General features: G+C 34.1%; 3 protein-coding genes across 3 annotated transcripts in view; 2 read left to right on the top strand and 1 right to left on the bottom strand.

The window, feature by feature from the left end:
• The window catches only part of LOC112034004 (DNA-directed RNA polymerases I, II, and III subunit RPABC5), a 4,169-nt gene extending 1,737 nt beyond the window's left edge, over window positions 1-2,432 (top strand). Inside the window, exons 3-4 of the mRNA XM_024066787.2 lie at window positions 1,967-2,061; window positions 2,176-2,432. Of these exons, the coding sequence (XP_023922555.1) occupies window positions 1,967-2,061; window positions 2,176-2,201 (121 nt within the window). The 3' untranslated portion in view covers window positions 2,202-2,432. The remainder of the gene's footprint in view (window positions 1-1,966; window positions 2,062-2,175) is intronic.
• Window positions 2,433-8,444: 6,012 nt separating this feature from the next.
• On the top strand, window positions 8,445-9,974 carry LOC112033975 (uncharacterized). Its single transcript, XM_024066758.2, has 4 exons — window positions 8,445-8,817; window positions 9,052-9,157; window positions 9,302-9,379; window positions 9,695-9,974. The coding sequence occupies exons 1-4, from the start codon at window positions 8,719-8,721 to the stop codon at window positions 9,751-9,753; spliced, it is 342 nt and encodes a 113-aa protein (XP_023922526.1). The 5' UTR covers window positions 8,445-8,718; the 3' UTR covers window positions 9,754-9,974.
• Window positions 9,975-10,562: 588 nt separating this feature from the next.
• On the bottom strand, window positions 10,563-13,194 carry LOC112033979 (axial regulator YABBY 4). The gene is made up of 7 exons (XM_065783172.1): window positions 12,962-13,194; window positions 12,708-12,851; window positions 12,123-12,243; window positions 11,980-12,028; window positions 11,828-11,903; window positions 11,587-11,694; window positions 10,563-10,643 (listed from the first exon to the last, which is right to left on the bottom strand). The coding sequence occupies exons 1-7, from the start codon at window positions 13,040-13,042 to the stop codon at window positions 10,563-10,565; spliced, it is 660 nt and encodes a 219-aa protein (XP_065639244.1). The 5' UTR covers window positions 13,043-13,194.
• Between the last annotated feature and the right edge of the window lie 4,646 nt (window positions 13,195-17,840).

Here is a 17,840-nt window from a genome sequence, read left to right as displayed (position 1 = left end):
TCATCTAATATCAAATCAATCAGTAGATCTAACTTCCCTATACTGACAATTACTGGAGTTATCTGCATTATATTGAATAGTTATATAGTTTTCATGTGGTAATTTGAATTGAAATATCTGTTACATATGATTTGAATAGGCAAGAAACTTTCATCCTTTTAATTTGTGGTTTGGAAATTTTGGACTTATCATGTATTTACTATAAGATGTTAAGATATTGCATTGCTTGTGAGTTGAGATTTAAGAAATGTTCAAAATAATGACAGTCTGGATGTTTGCTTTGCTCTTTCCTGGCTAAATTAAGATTTATAGACAGTCCTCATTCAACTGATTAGGTCATTTAAAACTCATATTCTTTCTGTATGTCTCTCTCTTTATGGTATACTCTCTATCTTTTGCATGGTGTCATTTTCAGTGTCTATGGTAGATGCTTGTTTCAGCATTTATCTTTGTGACTTGGGTGGTTATGAATCAAAACCCAAACAAAGCTGGGGTGCTAAATACCAAAGAAAAAGCACCACTGAATTTTAGGCACTTACAACTCTTTTCTTTACCCCTAAGGATTCCTTTAGGATTTAATAATATAAGTAGCTATCGTCTGTAACTAACAAGTACAAAGTGCCATAAGTTAAATTTCACTAAACCCAACGGTAGTGTTATCCCTACTGTTATAGTGGGGTTGACTCTTGACAGCCCTTATTCTCATATTTTCTTGACAAACCCTTGTCTTCACCTTTTGATGCTCCAGTGGAGCACAAGTTTAGGCTTCATCTGGTTAAGTTTTTCCACTGTCTATATATTAAGAGAAATAGACACTTGGCAATATCAATTTGTAAGCCTTTTGTAGTAATAGTTATAGCAGCTTTAATATTTTCATAAGAAAAATGTTATTACACCATATTGTTCACTATTTTTTCCACAACGGCTAAAACGGCATGTTTTGATTAGAGCAACATCACTTTCACCTTGGTTCACCACTAACATCGCCTTTATTCTGCAAATTGGCTTGGTGGGCAACAGTTTACCACCTGTGGATTCAAAGAAATAACATAATTTATGGGCATGAGATTCAGACTGAGAAACAAATTTTTAGGGGTATGAAAAGGGATGTAAGGGGTAGGATGGCGGGCAGCGGCAAAGTGTACAACTCAATCCTAAGCAAGATCCTCTGTGCAAATTGGGGTATTTTTAGATAGGTTTGAGTATTGTTAGTGAAGTTAGAACAACCTTTTGTTCTGGTTGTTTGTGAAACTGCAGTCTCTACTCTGTACACCTTTGTCTTGTTTGTGTTGTGTTCTGTTGTGTGGTTTGTGCTGTTTCCATGAGGCCAGCATAGCTCTGAGTTGTAATCTGTGTTCTTAGTGCCATGAAAAATATGAATTATCAAGAAAATAAGAGTGCTGACTATTACTATTGTTAAATTTTATAAGGAAATAAAGGTGGTGACTATATGTTGTGAATCTTTTTTGATCACTGACACGAATTTGGTGATGTGAATCTCTAAGTGTATGATAGTGTAGTTGTGGGTGATTATGGTGCGAGTTTGTCTATGACACTGTAAGTTATAATTGTGATTTTGAAACTTAATGCTTGAAACTGTTAAGAAAATTTGTTAGTGAAGAAGCGCCTCAAAATTTATGAGAATTTGAAAGCAAATGTGAAAGGGGTTATTTATTTTGTATGCACTTGCATTTGGTTTGGGTCCACAGATATTATTGATTAATATTGGCTGAATTTTTTAAGTTATTTGTACCTGTGCTTATGAATGTATATCTGAGTATTCTCTGAGTATTAAACACTAACAAATACAATTTGACCGGCTAAGAAATATGCTTGAGTTTTGAATTCTTGGAGCATGATCTTGACAGGTAGTGGGCGGCGTTACCTGGTATTAGTTTTGATTATAAGCATGAATTTGCAGTTGATATTAGTTGGTGGCACTAATGTTTAATTATGTGGTATGCAGAGATGCACTTGATGGATTGGGGTTGGTCCGTTACTGCTGCAGGCGAATGCTTATGACTCATGTTGACCTCATTGAGAAGCTTCTGAATTACAATAGTAATCCTTCTCTCCTCTCCTCTCCTCTCTCTCTCTCTCTCTCTCTCTATTAACATTTCAGTTTAGGGGAATTCTTATGGCTCCATTGGCACTCACATATCCGCTTTTTTGCAGCTCTGGAGAGGAATGATAACACTTAATGAATGGGGGCTGCAAGTGAGCAGAAGTTTGTTTTACCAAATGTGAATGTTTATCTAGGTCAACTGTTTTATTTTGTTTGGAGCAAGTACTGGTCAAATAGGATGTAGCCAGACACAAGTGAAAATATTACGGGATGTGTTCAAGACAATTCTGTTGTTGCTTTTATGAATTATTTTAATGTGTATGAACTTATCCACTAAATTAAAATATGTTTGTTGCTTTAGCAGTAATGTTTCTTGTGAAATAATTTGTTATTGATGTGAATTATCACACATATTTGTTGGGATCCTATTAAGGCACTTAGTTTCCCACCCTTCCGTGTGAATGTTGACCGTGTGTACTATGTAGTATCAAATGGTATCTCCTGTGTCATAAGTTGTAACCCGTATTTGGGGTTTGTTTTTAATGAAATCTAGGGTGTCCAAGCCACCTGGTACCCCGATCCATTACCAACTGACCTGTCACTCCCGATTGGATCTGAACTTCAGGAATGGACTACTCTAGCGGTTGACGGTGGGGCCCCACCCTCAAAATCCAACATTGGCAGGTTAGTTGGCTGGTTTACTCCTCCAAAACCCGAGTCACCCAACCCGACTGTGAAAACCAACAAATCCGGAGAATTTCAAGTGTTTTTTGGCTTTAAAATAGTGGATATCTATCAAATTTGATGAGATTTTTGTTGGCGAATTTTCATACAATCAGGGCAAATTTTTTTGTTGCTTTGTCATTGTTGGTTTTGATTGAAACCGATTGCACTTGACACGTAATTTAACCAATTCAATGCAACTTTCTCACCGGTTTATGGTGGGTCTAAAATTTCTTCGCCCAATTTGGCCTAGTCAATTGTAAGTTGGGCATAAACTTAACTCGAACCGACTCATGAACAAACCTAACAAAATCTCAATCTTGCTCATCAAATGATATCTCCCTTTAATATAATGCATAAAGCATGCATTAAGCATAGGCATCTTAAGTCCAATAATGGGCATCTCGCATCTTTAGATGGGTGAAAGAAATTTGTAATATTTGATAACAAATTCATAAAATATTTACCTAATGCGTCCTCTCAAATCTGTCATGATAATTCCTTGAAGCAATTAACACATTTTCACTTTTTCGTTTGACATATTATTTCACTTAATTTGTAAGAAATCTTTTTTTTTTTTACTTTATTTTACTTTAAAAAAAAAAAAAGTCCTCTTAACATGTCATGTCACGTCATGGGACGAAATTGTCTGATTTCCCGGATAGTGGCTGAATACCAAAGAGGATTCCACCTAATTTAAATTTGACTAACGAATATGAATATGAAACTATAAAAACTGCATAAAAAGAAGAGTTTGAAGTTTGAACTCGTTTAGTCACCAGTTATGTCTTGTTACAAAAAAGAAAAAAAAGAAAATGTCATGTCTCATTAGCAAATAGTAACAAATAGTCGTGTTCTGTTCCATCGAGTAGAAAGAATATGGAGCCATATCACGTGTTTCAAAATCAAGGGTTGGAGTTCAGATCAAGATAATTTTGGTCAATACTCAATAATGGTGGACTACGTGTATTAGACTACCGATTTGTCGCTAAATGGACAAAGCAAAAATGATGGCATACTCTTAAGTCAATGGCATTTTGTGCGTACCTTAATTACTACTAGTATTATTCTTGGCTTTTCTTCTCAATGACCCGGCTCATTAATTCAAAAATATAATCAAAGTCTATTCAGATCAAGATGCGTCTGGCTAAAGTAAAGTAGGTGTATATATATATTATATATAAAAATAAATAAATGTCAAATCTTATAACAAACTTGTCGAATTCCAATTTTCCATATATTTGGTGAATATACAAAGAGACACTGCACGCAAAGTGGTATAGTTTGAATTGTGTGTGTGTGTGTATATATATATATATATATGAAGTTTCAATTACACATGACATCTCTTTTGGTTACGTAGAAAAGCCTAAGAAAAGATAGAGGAGAAAAGATACTTATGAATAACTTCTATTGTTGCAATTATATTTCTGGATTTTTTTTTTTTGAGGATTTCTAAGGATTTTTTTATAATTATTTTATTTTCTCTCTATCTTTTTTCCCCCTTTTTATTTACTAACAAAAAGACAGAATTTTTTTTTTTCATTTTTTCCTTGCTTTGCAGTAAACCAAGCTAGTGTTAGATTCAAATTGGACATTGATTTTTTTTTTTTTAGAAATATTGATTGGATATTGCTTGATTCAGCATGAAGCAAAATCTTTTGACATACTATAGTGTGCTGTGTATGTATCACATAAATAAAATTATTAGATATTCTCAAAGTACCATAAATGTGTACTCCCCCCTCTCACATAAATGGTAGGTCACATCATGAATTTAATTAATGGGATCTACAATTCATGTGAAATGAGAGGATACACATTTATAATACTCTAATAAGAGTACACAATAACTTTTCATAACATAAAAGAGCTAGTTAGCCTGTGAAAATTTCATAATCCATGAGTGGAATGGTAAATAAAGTGTCACCTCACAAGCGTGTCTATGATAAGCGTCCATCAAAGGTTAACCATACCCAAAGAAAAGGGGAAATAAATTCGTCTAACTCTTGGTTGTACAAAAGGCCCATTTGACAATGTCATGGGCAACGAAATTGCGTGTGAAAGATCAAAAAACATGGCCATAGATCTTTCAACCTTCAACTTCAATGAAAAGAAAATATCTTTCTCTTATCTTAATCGAGGGAAAAAGAAAAAGAAAAAAACAATGGTTTTCCATTTAAAAAATGTAACAACCCAAAGAAAAATGTTAGTCATATCTACGCTATACTTTAAAAGGATTAGTCACAATTAAGGTTTTTTGTAGTTATTAATAAAGCCCAGATCTACCCAATAATCGTTAGGGCGCGCTTTGTGGGGTAGTGTCTCTGAGCCCACACGGGATTATCAGGCCGGCTCTGATACTATATATAACAACCTAAAGAAAAGCGCTAGCCACATCTACACTATATCTTAAAAAGACTAGTCACAATTGAGGTTCCTTACAGTTGTTAGTAAAGCCCAGATCTACTTAATAAATATCCGATGTGGAACTCATCACACTCCCACACACATCACATAATCAATCAAATTGAGGGCTTCACAAAAAATGTCCACATGTGCCCTTAACCTTCCTTCACCTTTTTTTTTTCTTTGGGGAAAATTTTATAATTACAATAGGGTCGGGATGGAGGATTTGAAATTAGCACATTACCATTAAAAATACCAAGAGGTGCCCTTTTGAATTAGTTAATTATAAGGAATTTAACAAATTCATTAAGCCTTTGGTGCATGAGTTTATGTTGATTTATATAGAGTGATGCTAAGGATATACAAATTTTACTATATTATGTTAATAAACTTACATAAATATTATAAGTCTCCATCAAAGGTGTTCCTAAAGGCGTAAATTATTATTTGACACAATTGCATGTTCTTTTCTTTTGCCTTCCCCCCCCTCCCTTGAATATTACTTATTTATATCTATATAATATCTAAAATTTACAGTGTAATATTTATTGTTGCCACACTTCTGTTGAACCATACCAATATAGTGTTTCGATCGGTTCAATTCTGTCCATTTTTGTTAAATTCAGTCCACTTTAGTCTATTTGGTTCGTTTTTGTACACTTTGGTCCATTTTTGTCCGTTTTGTTCAATTTAGTCAATTCGGTCCACTTCAATGATGCTTTGGGAGGAGAAGATTGTGTAAAAATAAAAGTTACTTTAGGCCATTCAAGACGTATAGTTATAGATGATGAGCCATTTATAAGAAGCACTAGAAGAAAAAAAAAAATTCAATCACACATTATATTATTTACAAAATATCTCACATTATATAATAATTTAATGTAAAATGTAATATATATGTTTCCTTAATTGAAAAAAAAAAAAAAAAACACTTTCAAATAACAAATATAGATAACTTAATTTAGAAAATCTTATATATTGTTATACCTATATTTTGTTAGAAAATAATTACATTATTTTAAGAAGGGTTTGAAATTAATACTTATACGTTTCATATACTATTTTTATTTTTCACTTGAAAAATAACTGTTGAATTTTTCTATGCATTGCGCAGATCTATGATTAAATGTTAATAAAAGAAGAGAAAGACAAATTACGTAAAAGAAGAAAGGAAATGCTAACGAGTGCCCTTAGATCACTGGTTAATAATCCATTTAAAAAAAGTTTTTATGGGAAATGAAAAGAAAAGATAATTAATATTTTGACAGTTTTTTTTTTTTTTTTCATTTCTCATAAAAGTCGTATCAAAACTTTTCTAAAATAGATTATTAACCAGTGCCTTAAGGATACTCGTTAGCATTTTCCAAAGAAGAAATAATTCCATTTAACTCTTGGGATTAGGCAAAATGATGGAGGAAATGAAACATTTTCCCTTAATATTAGACAAAAGGTCCGTTGACAATGTTATGGGAAACAAATTGCATGTGAAAGATCTAAAAACATGGCCATAAATCTTTCAAACTCCAACTTGATGAGAAGAAAATATCTTTTATCTTATCTTAGTGAGGAAAAAAGAAAGAAAAAAAAGGGTCCACACTGCCTTTAACCATTATTTGGCTAAGGAAGCACATATTTTTTTGGTGGATAAATAATTATAATAGGGGATAGAAGATTTGAAACTCATACATCATTATTGAAAATGTCAATAAGCATCAATTGAACTAGAACTCTTAGAAGCGCATGAAACACATACGCCTATAAATTATGGGGAGTTTAACAAATTCACAGGGCTACCTCTATAAGCCTTTGGCGCAGGAGCTTTTGTTAAAATTTGTTGTATCGTAGTTTAACATTTTCCATTTATATGAAATCAATATAACTATATATAAGCTTTTAGCTGCAAGACAATTCAATATTGCGCTATCATGCCTATTGTGCGAGCACAATGTGGAATAAATTGTACACTATCTTCAGGAATATCAACATTTATGGATTTTTTTGGAACAGCTGGTTATACTTGCTGTTTGCAACAGTTCATCTTATCTCCCTCAAAAACATTGGCTTGGTTTCAACTATATGTTCACAGTACTTCACCTTAAACGCATAAACTTCATTTACCTTGGAAATTCTTCTCCAATGGTCCCTTTGGCTTTATAGGAATCATGCGATGTTCTAGCTGGATAGGCAACCTACTGATCCCATTCGATCTTGTTTTCAAAAAGCAGTGGAATTTTTTACAACTTTTGGTGTAGACATGAGGAATTCTAGAGTTATAGGCTTTATGAGATGAGATACATCTTGCTTTACACATTGGATGGACTCATTATTTTTTCATTTTTACAAATTGGTGAGAAGATAAACCCTACTTTCAAAGTCCTTGTTCAAGATTGTAGATGGCTCCTCCAAAAATTTCCACTCAAGGAGATCAACCGTGTATTTAGAGAAGCAAATCAATATGCGGATCTTTTGGTGTCCTTGGAGAAATTTAACTGAGAACTTTGTACTGTACTTACACACTTCTCGTGAATTTTTATTTTTATTTTTTATTGTTGTTGATTGTGATATTTCTAATGATGTTTGTCTTCAGTCTGTATCTGACAATCTTAATTTCTTAATGATATATTGCATATTTACCACAAAAAAAGAAGTAAGTCTCATTTTTTTTTTTTTTTGGTGCAAAAATAAAATGAATACTTAAAGAACCTCACAATAGAAATACTTTCTTTTTTTCTCCTGAACATAGTAGAAATACTTAGTAATATGTCCTCAGGTAATATGATTCGGCTAAAGCAGCTGTTTTTGGTAATTGAGGATAGTTTTTCACTGCTCCATTGATAGGAGGACCTATGCTACTCTTACGTTGCATTTGGAAATTGATTATCTATTTCACAATTAAGATTTCATTTAGATGGTCACATCTTAAAAAATTTTAAATGAGATGACATTGTTTTCAATTTTAGATTTGTAATATTTAATATAAATCAAGAAATGAATCTAATTCTAACGAAGAATATCATATTTTTTTCTAAGTACACAACGTGGCAAATGTTTGTACACTAAGGATATCCACAATTGAATGGTCAGGATTCAATGTAATTGTCATCTCTAAATCAAGATGCCCCTGAGCATCATTGTACCTTCGAAGGACCACCGGCACATTCATGGCACTTGAAAAATGTAGGTCCCACAAATGGGTAGCAAATATGTGCACCGGGGCCTGAGGTGATTGTTCTAGGTGACCATAAGTTTGGCCACTCAATTCAATTGTCATAATCGAAATAAAAAATTTCAATCTCCAAAAAATCCCATTTTTTTCTCTTATCTCTTGAAGATGAGGTGAGCTATCGTTTGGATTTCTTGTGCTTTTTTGGCCCTTCACTTCGATATCAGTGGATAACAATATTTCTTTCTTATTACTTGCTCTCTTTGAGCTATATAAACCACCAAATATCTTCTCTACCTTTGCACTTTTTCATTTGTTTGTTTTCTCACTTTTCTTTCTTCTATTATTTGTTTCAATTATGTCTCCTCGTTTTGTCCAATTCTACTCAAGAGAAATGTACCATAACCACCATTGCTATCCTTGTTTGCATTGCCACCCCCACAGCTACATAAGAATGGTTAGTGAATCTCTTTTTTTTTTTTTTCTTCTTTTTTTCTCTCCGCAAAGCATCAAAGTTGCACAAAATAATGTTCATGATGATATATTTTTGTTTAGAATCTTTGCTTTGTCTGGACATCCTATTATATTAATATTTCTGTTGATATGAAATAGTATCAAGTTTCATCATAAAAAAAGGGTCATGGATTAATTGAAGTTTATGGACACTAAGCTTTTTGCATGTAAAAAACAGGTTCAACATCTTATAGAAAGATGCTTGCTCCTTCACATGAATAGAGACCAATGTATAAAGGCACTTGCAGAGCATGCAAGCATTCGCCCACTCATCACACTTACAGGTCTCTCTCTCTCTCGCTCTCTATCTCTCTGTGTCCATGTCTGTGTTTAGTGAACATGTTTGTATGTGCAAGTGCACGTGTACTTACTTGTGCCTGTGTATGATCCATCTGTTCTGATGAAGTTAATGCATGCTTGGCCTACAGTGTGGAGAGAGCTACAGAAAGAGAATAAAGACTTCTTTCAATCGTATTTTCACTCTCTTTCTCCAAGACCCTTAATGAGTAAGACACTTGGCCTTTTCATTTCTTTTAAGAAGTTGCATATTCAGCATTTTATTTTATTTATAAATAACTTAGTTCTACAAATTTGTGGCTGTGGCATGAAAGGATAGATGATTATTCAGATTTTTCATCCCTGTTATATCTTTATTTACTCCATTAATTGAATATTGCTTGGTAGCAACACCAAACTTTTGCTCAGAAATACTATCAAATTGTAGTGCAGTGAAAAGATATCATATATTGATTGTATTTTCTTTTTGGTTAAATATTAATTGTATATTTACATGAATTCATTATTCATATTTTATTTTTCAGGTAGATATATTCAAAGGGCACCAAAATTAGCAAGAAGGAAACCGTGGAAACTTTACTGAAGATCATATGAAGAGATCACAAACTCAAAATTAGCAATGTATTAGGGTTTCAAGATAATGAATGCTAGGTTATAGATAATAATTAATGTTTTTAAATAATTTTGGAAGCTCTCGATAGGGTATTGTGTAGGGGAAGCTATATGTACACTAGGTTTCATGGTGTCACTTTCTTGTTGTAATTAATTAAAAATATCAATCTACCATCACTCTTATGTTGTCAATGTCACTTTCCTGTATGGTTCTACAAAACTTTCTGGTTTTGCTGAACCACATCATTCAAAAAAGTAAGGAACATTAGCCAAGTTAATTACAAAGACTATATAACAAATCTGCCAAACCACATCATTTGTTTGAAATGTGTTTAACATAGTCTCAGGTAAACGTCTATTGACACGAGTACTGAAGTGTCATTCTTCATTATTTACACCTCCATAATCTATCTCGGAAAAAGAAAAAGAAAAAGTTTTTGGAAATTAGCCCTTGACAACAAGCAAAGAGAATCCATGCAAATGCATGTGCCCCAAACCCAAACGACAATCATATCCTTAAGCTTAATTTCTTTCGGTCTAATATAGAGCTTTAAGAGAAAATTTGTCTTTTAGACTTAATATTTCAATAGTTAAGCACCCTTAATTTGTAAGCTAAAGGTTGTTTTCTAATCAATGACAACGAGTCTTCTACAACTTGCAGTGAAAGCCTCATTCCCAAGAGCATTTATACCTCTACTAGTCTACGGCATATGAGTTAATCCTAACACTAACCCTGAAATAGAAACTGCTTTCTTTTTATAGAAATCTCTGTAGACTTGTTCAAACGAGTGTGTCGACGTAGCCCATGTGGGATCTCTTGAGGGCTTTTCCTTCACGAAAACCTTTGCCAGCTTCATGGACCTGAAAATTTTTATTACAGAAAGTCATGCACTCATTTTCAGTGGATCAAATTACTACAAACACAGTAGGTTCCTTGGAATCTTGCCATTGTGTCAAAATTCTTTTAAAGGTAATCTAGTAATAAATTTGACATATAGCAGTCAATGCAAAAGAAAGTGACCAGCTATCTGTAAAAGTGAAAAGAGTAATTGAGTATTACTACAATAGCTAGCCTAGCTCACAGTACAGTAGGGTCAATATGACATGGTTTTTTTTTTTTTTTTTCATGAAGTAAATCAGTACCAATTAGTATAAATCTTTTAACCATGGAGATCAATAGAAAGTTGAGACAAAAGGACAGTGCCATTAGAAATCCAAACTCTGGATTTCATATTGAGCTGATTGCCATGAAGAATTTCATTACCATTACCAAATGATTACTAATAATTATTAGTGGCAATAGCATGCTATAAATTTTATAAATTTTACAAGATAGGTTTTACAAACTGATATGCTAATATTTAAACAAACAACAAAATGGTATTTAAGAAAGTTATTTATTTTATTGTTAATGTGGACCAACCATATTTATTTTCCACTTCAAATTGTAAGTTATTTCTCATAAAAATTGTAATAAGTTTAGCATTTTCCAATAGTTTTTGTACTAAATAGATGTGCAAAAATGCTCCTGAAAATATTTACATACAGAACGTTAATGGATTTAAGATGACGTATAAGTTTTTAGCCTTCGTGTGATTTGATCAAAATGCATCAATGCATGTACACATTCTACTTTTAGACTGTTTTACATGGAGATCATGCATCTGTCCCTCTAATATAGGATCAGCCCTAATTTGCTTAGGAGAAAAACGTACAGTAATTTATGTTTACCAATATTGGAAATGCCTCATTTATAATGTGGGAAGAAACTGCTCAGATGTTTAACTTTTATTGAACTCTTTACCTCAGTGCCTTCTGAGCCCAATGTCACATTTTCTTCACTCTGGCTATAGTCTCCATCTTGGCTATAGTCTCCATCTCCTTTGTACTGAATTGCAGGGAAATGAGCCCACTGAAAATAGTCAAACATTTATAGGATTTAGTCTAGGCTCCCCTTGAATTTCATATGTTTTCAGTTTTCTTAACTTTTTTTATCATGTTTGTCTAATGTACAATGAATCCCAGCATTTGGTTCGAAAGCATACATTTTTTGCAGCTGCACTGAAAGCTTCCTTGTGACCCATCATTGGATTCTCAGTCTTAAGCCTCTTGATCTCTTCTCTGTTATATAAATTAATGTTCACTTAAAACATCCCAAGTTAAATAATAGAGATAATGTTTGAAATGAAAATCTTACTTAATGAACTGGTTATAAGCTGATGGTGCTCGTTGTCTCTTCTCAGGGGCTATGGAGGATCCAATCCAAATCGAATATTTTAATCAGATTAGCACCACAGAAGCGAATTTAATAAACTATAACAACAATTAAAAGTTCCTTACGTTTGTTAACGATGTGATTGACAGAGATTATACCATCTTCTTCATAGTCAGAAGAGGCCAGCATGGATGTACTATGCCAGTCCAAGACCTTCTGTGCATCTGGGCAATCTTGTTGCGTTGGCTGTGAAAGCAGTTCACATGTGAACACTAACTTATTATAGATCAACAGGGATTAACAACAAGCATCAAAGACTCTGGACGGTGACATTGAAGTGTACGGTATAGAGATAAGTTAACGTTCATAAGGAGTGAAGTCTCTAAGCAATCAGTATGATATACCTCGTTATGGTTAAGACAGTTCCAAAGATTTTGGATAGGTACCAAAGAAGCATTCATCATGTTCATGTTGACAGAAAAAAGGGCAGTGCAGTGGCCACATCTGACTGTGACCACCATGGACAAGCTGCTACATGGCACACTTACCTGCATTTTAGACAGATATGAAAACAAAAAACCATTTATTATAGATCAACAGGGATTAACAACAAGCATCAAAGACTCTGGACGGTGACATTGAAGTGTACGGTATAGAGATAAGTTAACGTTCATAAGGAGTGAAGTCTCTAAGCAATCAGTATGATATACCTCGTTATGGTTAAGACAGTTCCAAAGATTTTGGATAGGTACCAAAGAAGCATTCATCATGTTCATGTTGACAGAAAAAAGGGCAGTGCAGTGGCCACATCTGACTGTGACCACCATGGACAAGCTGCTACATGGCACACTTACCTGCATTTTAGACAGATATGAAAACAAAAAACCAGAAGAAAAATATGGTAAAAGAATATATATATATATATATATAGTGCAGAAACTAGAGAACTTGCAGTCACCATTACCAGTAACATGGTGGTGCAGAAACCACATTGTACATAGTATATTTGTTCCGAAAGATCAAAGAGTTGACTGAGAGTGGACATCTTCTATGTATGTCTCGGTGTGCGCGTGTGTGACTGGATGTGAAGTTGTGTGTGTGCGTGCGTGTTTTTCTTTGTATGTGAGAGAGGGAGAGAGGGGACCTGTGAGATTTATAGATGTTTAGGAGTTAGGGGATGATTGTAATGAAACTATTTTATTGGTTTTTGATGAATGCTTATCTCAACTCTGGTACAGTTTTCTTTTTATTTACTAGAAGAAATGTACTTTCATTGATGAGTAGCTGGAGCACATTCCATGTTAAAGCAATTCAGAATGTTTTTTTGGGGGGGTCAATAGGCAAATTACACTCACACCCCTGATCTGTTGAAATAATATATATATATATATATATTTTCACTTTGCAATTATCAGAGGGTGACTTCTACTACTTCTGAGGTTGCAGAGGTTGAAAGTTCCATACATGGCAGTAGGAAAATTGATTACGGTAGTGCTTGTTTGTTTCATGTGTTGTTGTCTCTTTTATTGACCCTTTTTTCTCTTCGATTAAAGCACTCTCTTTTGTGTCTCACATGACAGTGAAAGTGCAGTGACATTTACCGTAAAAGAGTGAGGGGAAGTTTCCATGGGGTGAATGCAGAAGGAAAAGAGGCATCTTAGGATTTGTCTTTCCTGAAAGAAAGCAAATATAATTGACAATGGAGAAGGGATCGCCCGGACTTTCTGTGCTATTTTTGTTTATGTCATTTCCCATCTTTCTTTTCTTTTTCACTTCTAGCTAGGTTCTTAATGCCAATATCTACTCATCATTGTCATTCACAACCACCTTACTGTTTGTTCTTGACTTTCACCCATGTGCTTGCACATGAGTTGTAGCACAAGGATACCACACATCAAAATGTCAAAAATTAGATAGAGAAACAAAGTTGGGATTTTTTACTTTGGTTCATAAACAAGTCCCCTAAAATGCATGATCCTAAGGGACTTTTATTTTATATATCCCTAAAATAATGAGGCCATTGTTCTAAGAATAAGTACATAAAAGATAGCATTTATATAGTGGTTAATTAGCCAATGCATGTATCTAGCTTTTTTTTTTTGGAGAAGGCTAGATGCATGCACTCTTAGCAACAAAAAAAAAACATAAAATTTGCTCTTTATTTTTTTTCACACAACTAGAGTGGGCAAAAATCCTAGGCTTTGTCCTAATATCTAGACTTGTAGAGGGACCAGTTCTTAACATGGAGGAGTAATTTCGACAGATATTGAATTTATGATGGGCCCCGGAAGAAAAGCTGAGAAAAATGGAACTTTGGATTGTTGGTAGGAATCAACACATAAGTTGTTTTGAGCTTATTAATTAAACAATATTCTTGGATAGAAGCTCATTAAAATATTTTGACTAGATAATCTTGTCATGACAAGGTATTTCATGATGAATTAACGTAATTTATGGACAAATGCAATGGGATTGGGAGCAATTGAAGTTTTGAATACCATTTGGTTATTAAAATAGAATATTTAGGCACCAGTGTATTTCCATGTGTATCATTTTGGAATTATAGTTACACTAGATGTAGTTTCATAAGAGTTACACATTTTTTTTACCATTGATTCTAAAGATATCTAACAGTTAAATAAGCTATTTGCCATGTCATTAATGTTTTAAAAATTATTAATGTTTTGATATCCTCAATAAATGAATATCCCAGTCTCTCTCTCCTTTTCTATTACATGACCATCCCAATCAGGCTCCTTCCTTACAACCATGTTGAGAAGCCTTGCCTGTTCATCCATTTGCACTTTTACCCAAATTCTTAAGGCTTTCTTTTCTGTCAAAGCTGGTCCCTTTATTTGATCTTAGCCATTATTTATACTCCGTTTTGTAAAGAGAAAACATATTTCACGTAGGAAAAATAGAATAGGAACAATCCAACTCAAATATTGGTACGCTGAATAAGCTAGTATTGAAATATTCCGATCTACTTAACAAACCAGAACAGTATCCAGAGCATTGGTACAAATAAACGAACCAAACATTGTAATTCTATATTCTAGTGTTTTAATGTTCACCATATTACAGTGAAATAAACGTCCCCTTATAGTATCACCAATTCCACCCATGGGGCTAATCTTGTTTCCAATTGCTTCACATAATTTATAGCTGCTGATTTATTAACAAGATCACTAGAAACATGAAATGTTTCTTCCACACATTTACTTTGTGTATCAATAATTATCTTCTCCAACGACACAACTTATGTTGGGACATATGTGGTTCACTTGTTAAAAACATATGTCATTCTTTTATGTAATTGGCTAATTCTTTGACAAAGCGCACTTTACTTGTAAGTGGATAGTTCTAGGTGTTTTTAGTACTTCAAGAAACAAGGTTTCAATATCAAGTGTTAAATTAAATCAAGTCTGTCCAAGAAACAAGCAACAGCTGGCTCGACAGCTGTATCTATCGAGCTTAAGAGAGCTGTTCAGCCCCATGTGCTTGACACCTACTCGACACCTTCTATTTGTCGAGGTTTAAGAAAAACAGATTTTTCTGTTCTATTTTCTTGGGATCCATGTTTATGTGTTTGGGCCTTCTTTTCTTCTAACCCTAGACATATAAAAGGATTGTTTTAAGGACCATCAAAGAGTACATAACAAGTATTGAGCAAAGTCTATTCAACCAATTTGTGACTAGAGACAAAGTTTTGCCCTAGTTCATCATTCTTGAAGAAGTTGTTGTGTATGTACACCAAGCATCTTGATCTTCATCGTTGGGATGAACTGAAGAATTTTGTAGCCAATAACTCTCTCTAGTTGGTGTTTGAAGTCGTGTACTGGGATTCGTGTATTGGTTAGTCATGTACTTGGGAGCCATGCATCAAAAAGGGAAAATTGTCACTATAGAATAAGTTCAATTGGGTTTTGGGGTAAAGGTTCAACTGTAGGTTAGTATAAGGTACTAGGATTTCTTTACTTGTAACTGCTTATTGTGATAGTAGTGAAATTTTGGAAGTGGTGACCTGAAAATCACGTAGTGGGATTTTTGCCGTTAGGTTTTCCCCATTCGTAAACAAATCACCGTGTTATTTATTTTTCGTTGCATAATTACTTTATTGGTGATTTATTGTGCTACCACGCGTTTGCATGTTAATTAACTTAATTAATTCATTTGGCTAAATTAATTAGTTAATTTATCACAAGGGGTCAATACATTTTTGGCCTATCAAGTGGTATCAAAGCAGGCACACTTTGATTAGGTTTAAGCTTTGCTGTGTTAATCTATTGACCTCTGTTGTCATGACTGTAACCAGCTTGAGGAGATCTTTGTTTTCAAATACATCTTGTTTTTCTAATCTCTATTTGTTTAAGTGTTTCAAAAAATACAAGTCTAAAAGTTATTTGAATTCTCTTATAATGACTATTGGAAAATATCTCAGTTTGACCAAGAAGAAACTAGACTGTCTCAAAATGAAAATGTGCAAAGGAGTTAGTTTGAGAAGAGTAAAAATTAAAAATTTAGCTTGTAAAAGGCAGATGAGAGAAAGTACCGTTCCCACTGATCTGTCATCTAAGCACGAAGTGTGTTTTATGATGAAGTCCGCATTTAAAGTTATGGACACATGCTTGTGGTACCTTGACAGCAATTGCTCAAGACACATGACTGGAGACCGATCTCTCTTCAAGGTTTTTGAGTCAAAGAAAGGTAGCAGTGTCACTTTTGGTGATGGGAGCAAGTCACAGATTAAAGGGAAATGAATCATCTCTCTACTTGGACTGCCGAACATTGCAAATGTTCTTTATGTAAAAGGTTTAAGGGTGAACCTGTTGAGCATAAGTCAGATATGTGATCAAGACTTCATGATACTATTATCAAAGGGAAAGTGTCTTGTCATAGATGAGTCTGGAAAGAAACTCATTAGTGGTGTTCGCACTTTAGACAACTGTTATAGAATGAACAATGTGGTGTGTGGACTATGTCAGCTTGGGAAACAGATAAAAGCTAAGCATCTAAGCACTCAGACATTAGTTACATCTAGGCCATTGGAGCTTCTACATTTAGATCTTATGGGTCCAACAAAAACCGAGTCTCTTGGTGGTAAGAGATACATCATGGTTGTGATAGACGACTTCACTAGGTACACTTGGGTCATTCTCCTACAATCCAAGTCTGATGCTCCTGAGCATATTGAGCCTTTGTGCACAAGACTGCGAATGAAAAGAGCCTAAAGATTGATCGAATTCGAAGTGACTATGGTAAAGAATTCGAGAACTCATTTATGGAGTCCTTTTGCACAAGATCAGGTATATCTCAAGAATTCTCTGCTCCTATTACTCTTCAGCAGAATGGTGTGGTAGAAAGAAAGAGTAGGGTTATTCAGGAAATGGCCAGAGCCATGCTACATAACAAAGATGTGGCTAGAAACTTGTAAGGAGAAACCGTTAATATTGCATGTCATACGGTTAATAGGGTGTACTTTAGACCCGGTACCAAAAAGACTCCTTATGAGTTATGAAAAGGAAGGAAGCCGAATATGAAATATTTCAGAATCTTTGGAAGTATTTGTTTCATCCTCAAGGATAAAGAGAATGTGGGAAAGTTTGATTCTCGAAGCAATGAAGGTCTATTTCTGGGTTACTCCTCCACAAGCAAGGTTTATCAGGTATACAACAAAAGAACTATGAAGGTAATGGAGATAGTGAATGTCGTTATTGATGAGTCTTCAGATTCCAGTTCTGAGAAAGGCATTGAGGAACTCCCCAAAGAAATTCTTCCTCCTGAGCCTTAGGAAGTTCAAGACATTGTTAAACAAGAACCTGCATCTCCAAGTACTCCCGATA

The sequence above is a fragment of the Quercus suber genome, unplaced genomic scaffold (assembly GCF_002906115.3).
Source record: "Quercus suber isolate HL8 unplaced genomic scaffold, Cork oak 2.0 scaffold_331, whole genome shotgun sequence".
NCBI classification, from domain to species: Eukaryota; Viridiplantae; Streptophyta; class Magnoliopsida; order Fagales; family Fagaceae; genus Quercus; species Quercus suber.
This window is presented reverse-complemented; position numbering and strand designations above follow the sequence as displayed.

Bases quoted from the DNA above. Each gene is read 5' to 3' on its own strand.
- LOC112033979 (XM_065783172.1), bottom strand. From the start codon at position 13,042: ATGTCCACTCTCAGTCAACTCTTTGATCTTTCGGAACAAATATACTAT. The intron at 11,904-11,979 runs GTAAGATTTTCA...TTTATATAACAG, and splicing joins GCTTATAACCAGTTCATTAA to AGAAGAGATCAAGAGGCTTA. The intron at 10,644-11,586 runs GTAAAGAGTTCA...AAAAATTTTCAG, and splicing joins TGGGCTCAGAAGGCACTGAG to GTCCATGAAGCTGGCAAAGG.
- LOC112033975 (XM_024066758.2), top strand. From the start codon at position 8,719: ATGTCTCCTCGTTTTGTCCAATTCTACTCAAGAGAAATGTACCATAAC. The intron at 9,158-9,301 runs GTCTCTCTCTCT...CTTGGCCTACAG, and splicing joins CCCACTCATCACACTTACAG to TGTGGAGAGAGCTACAGAAA. The intron at 9,380-9,694 runs GTAAGACACTTG...TTTATTTTTCAG, and splicing joins TTCTCCAAGACCCTTAATGA to GTAGATATATTCAAAGGGCA.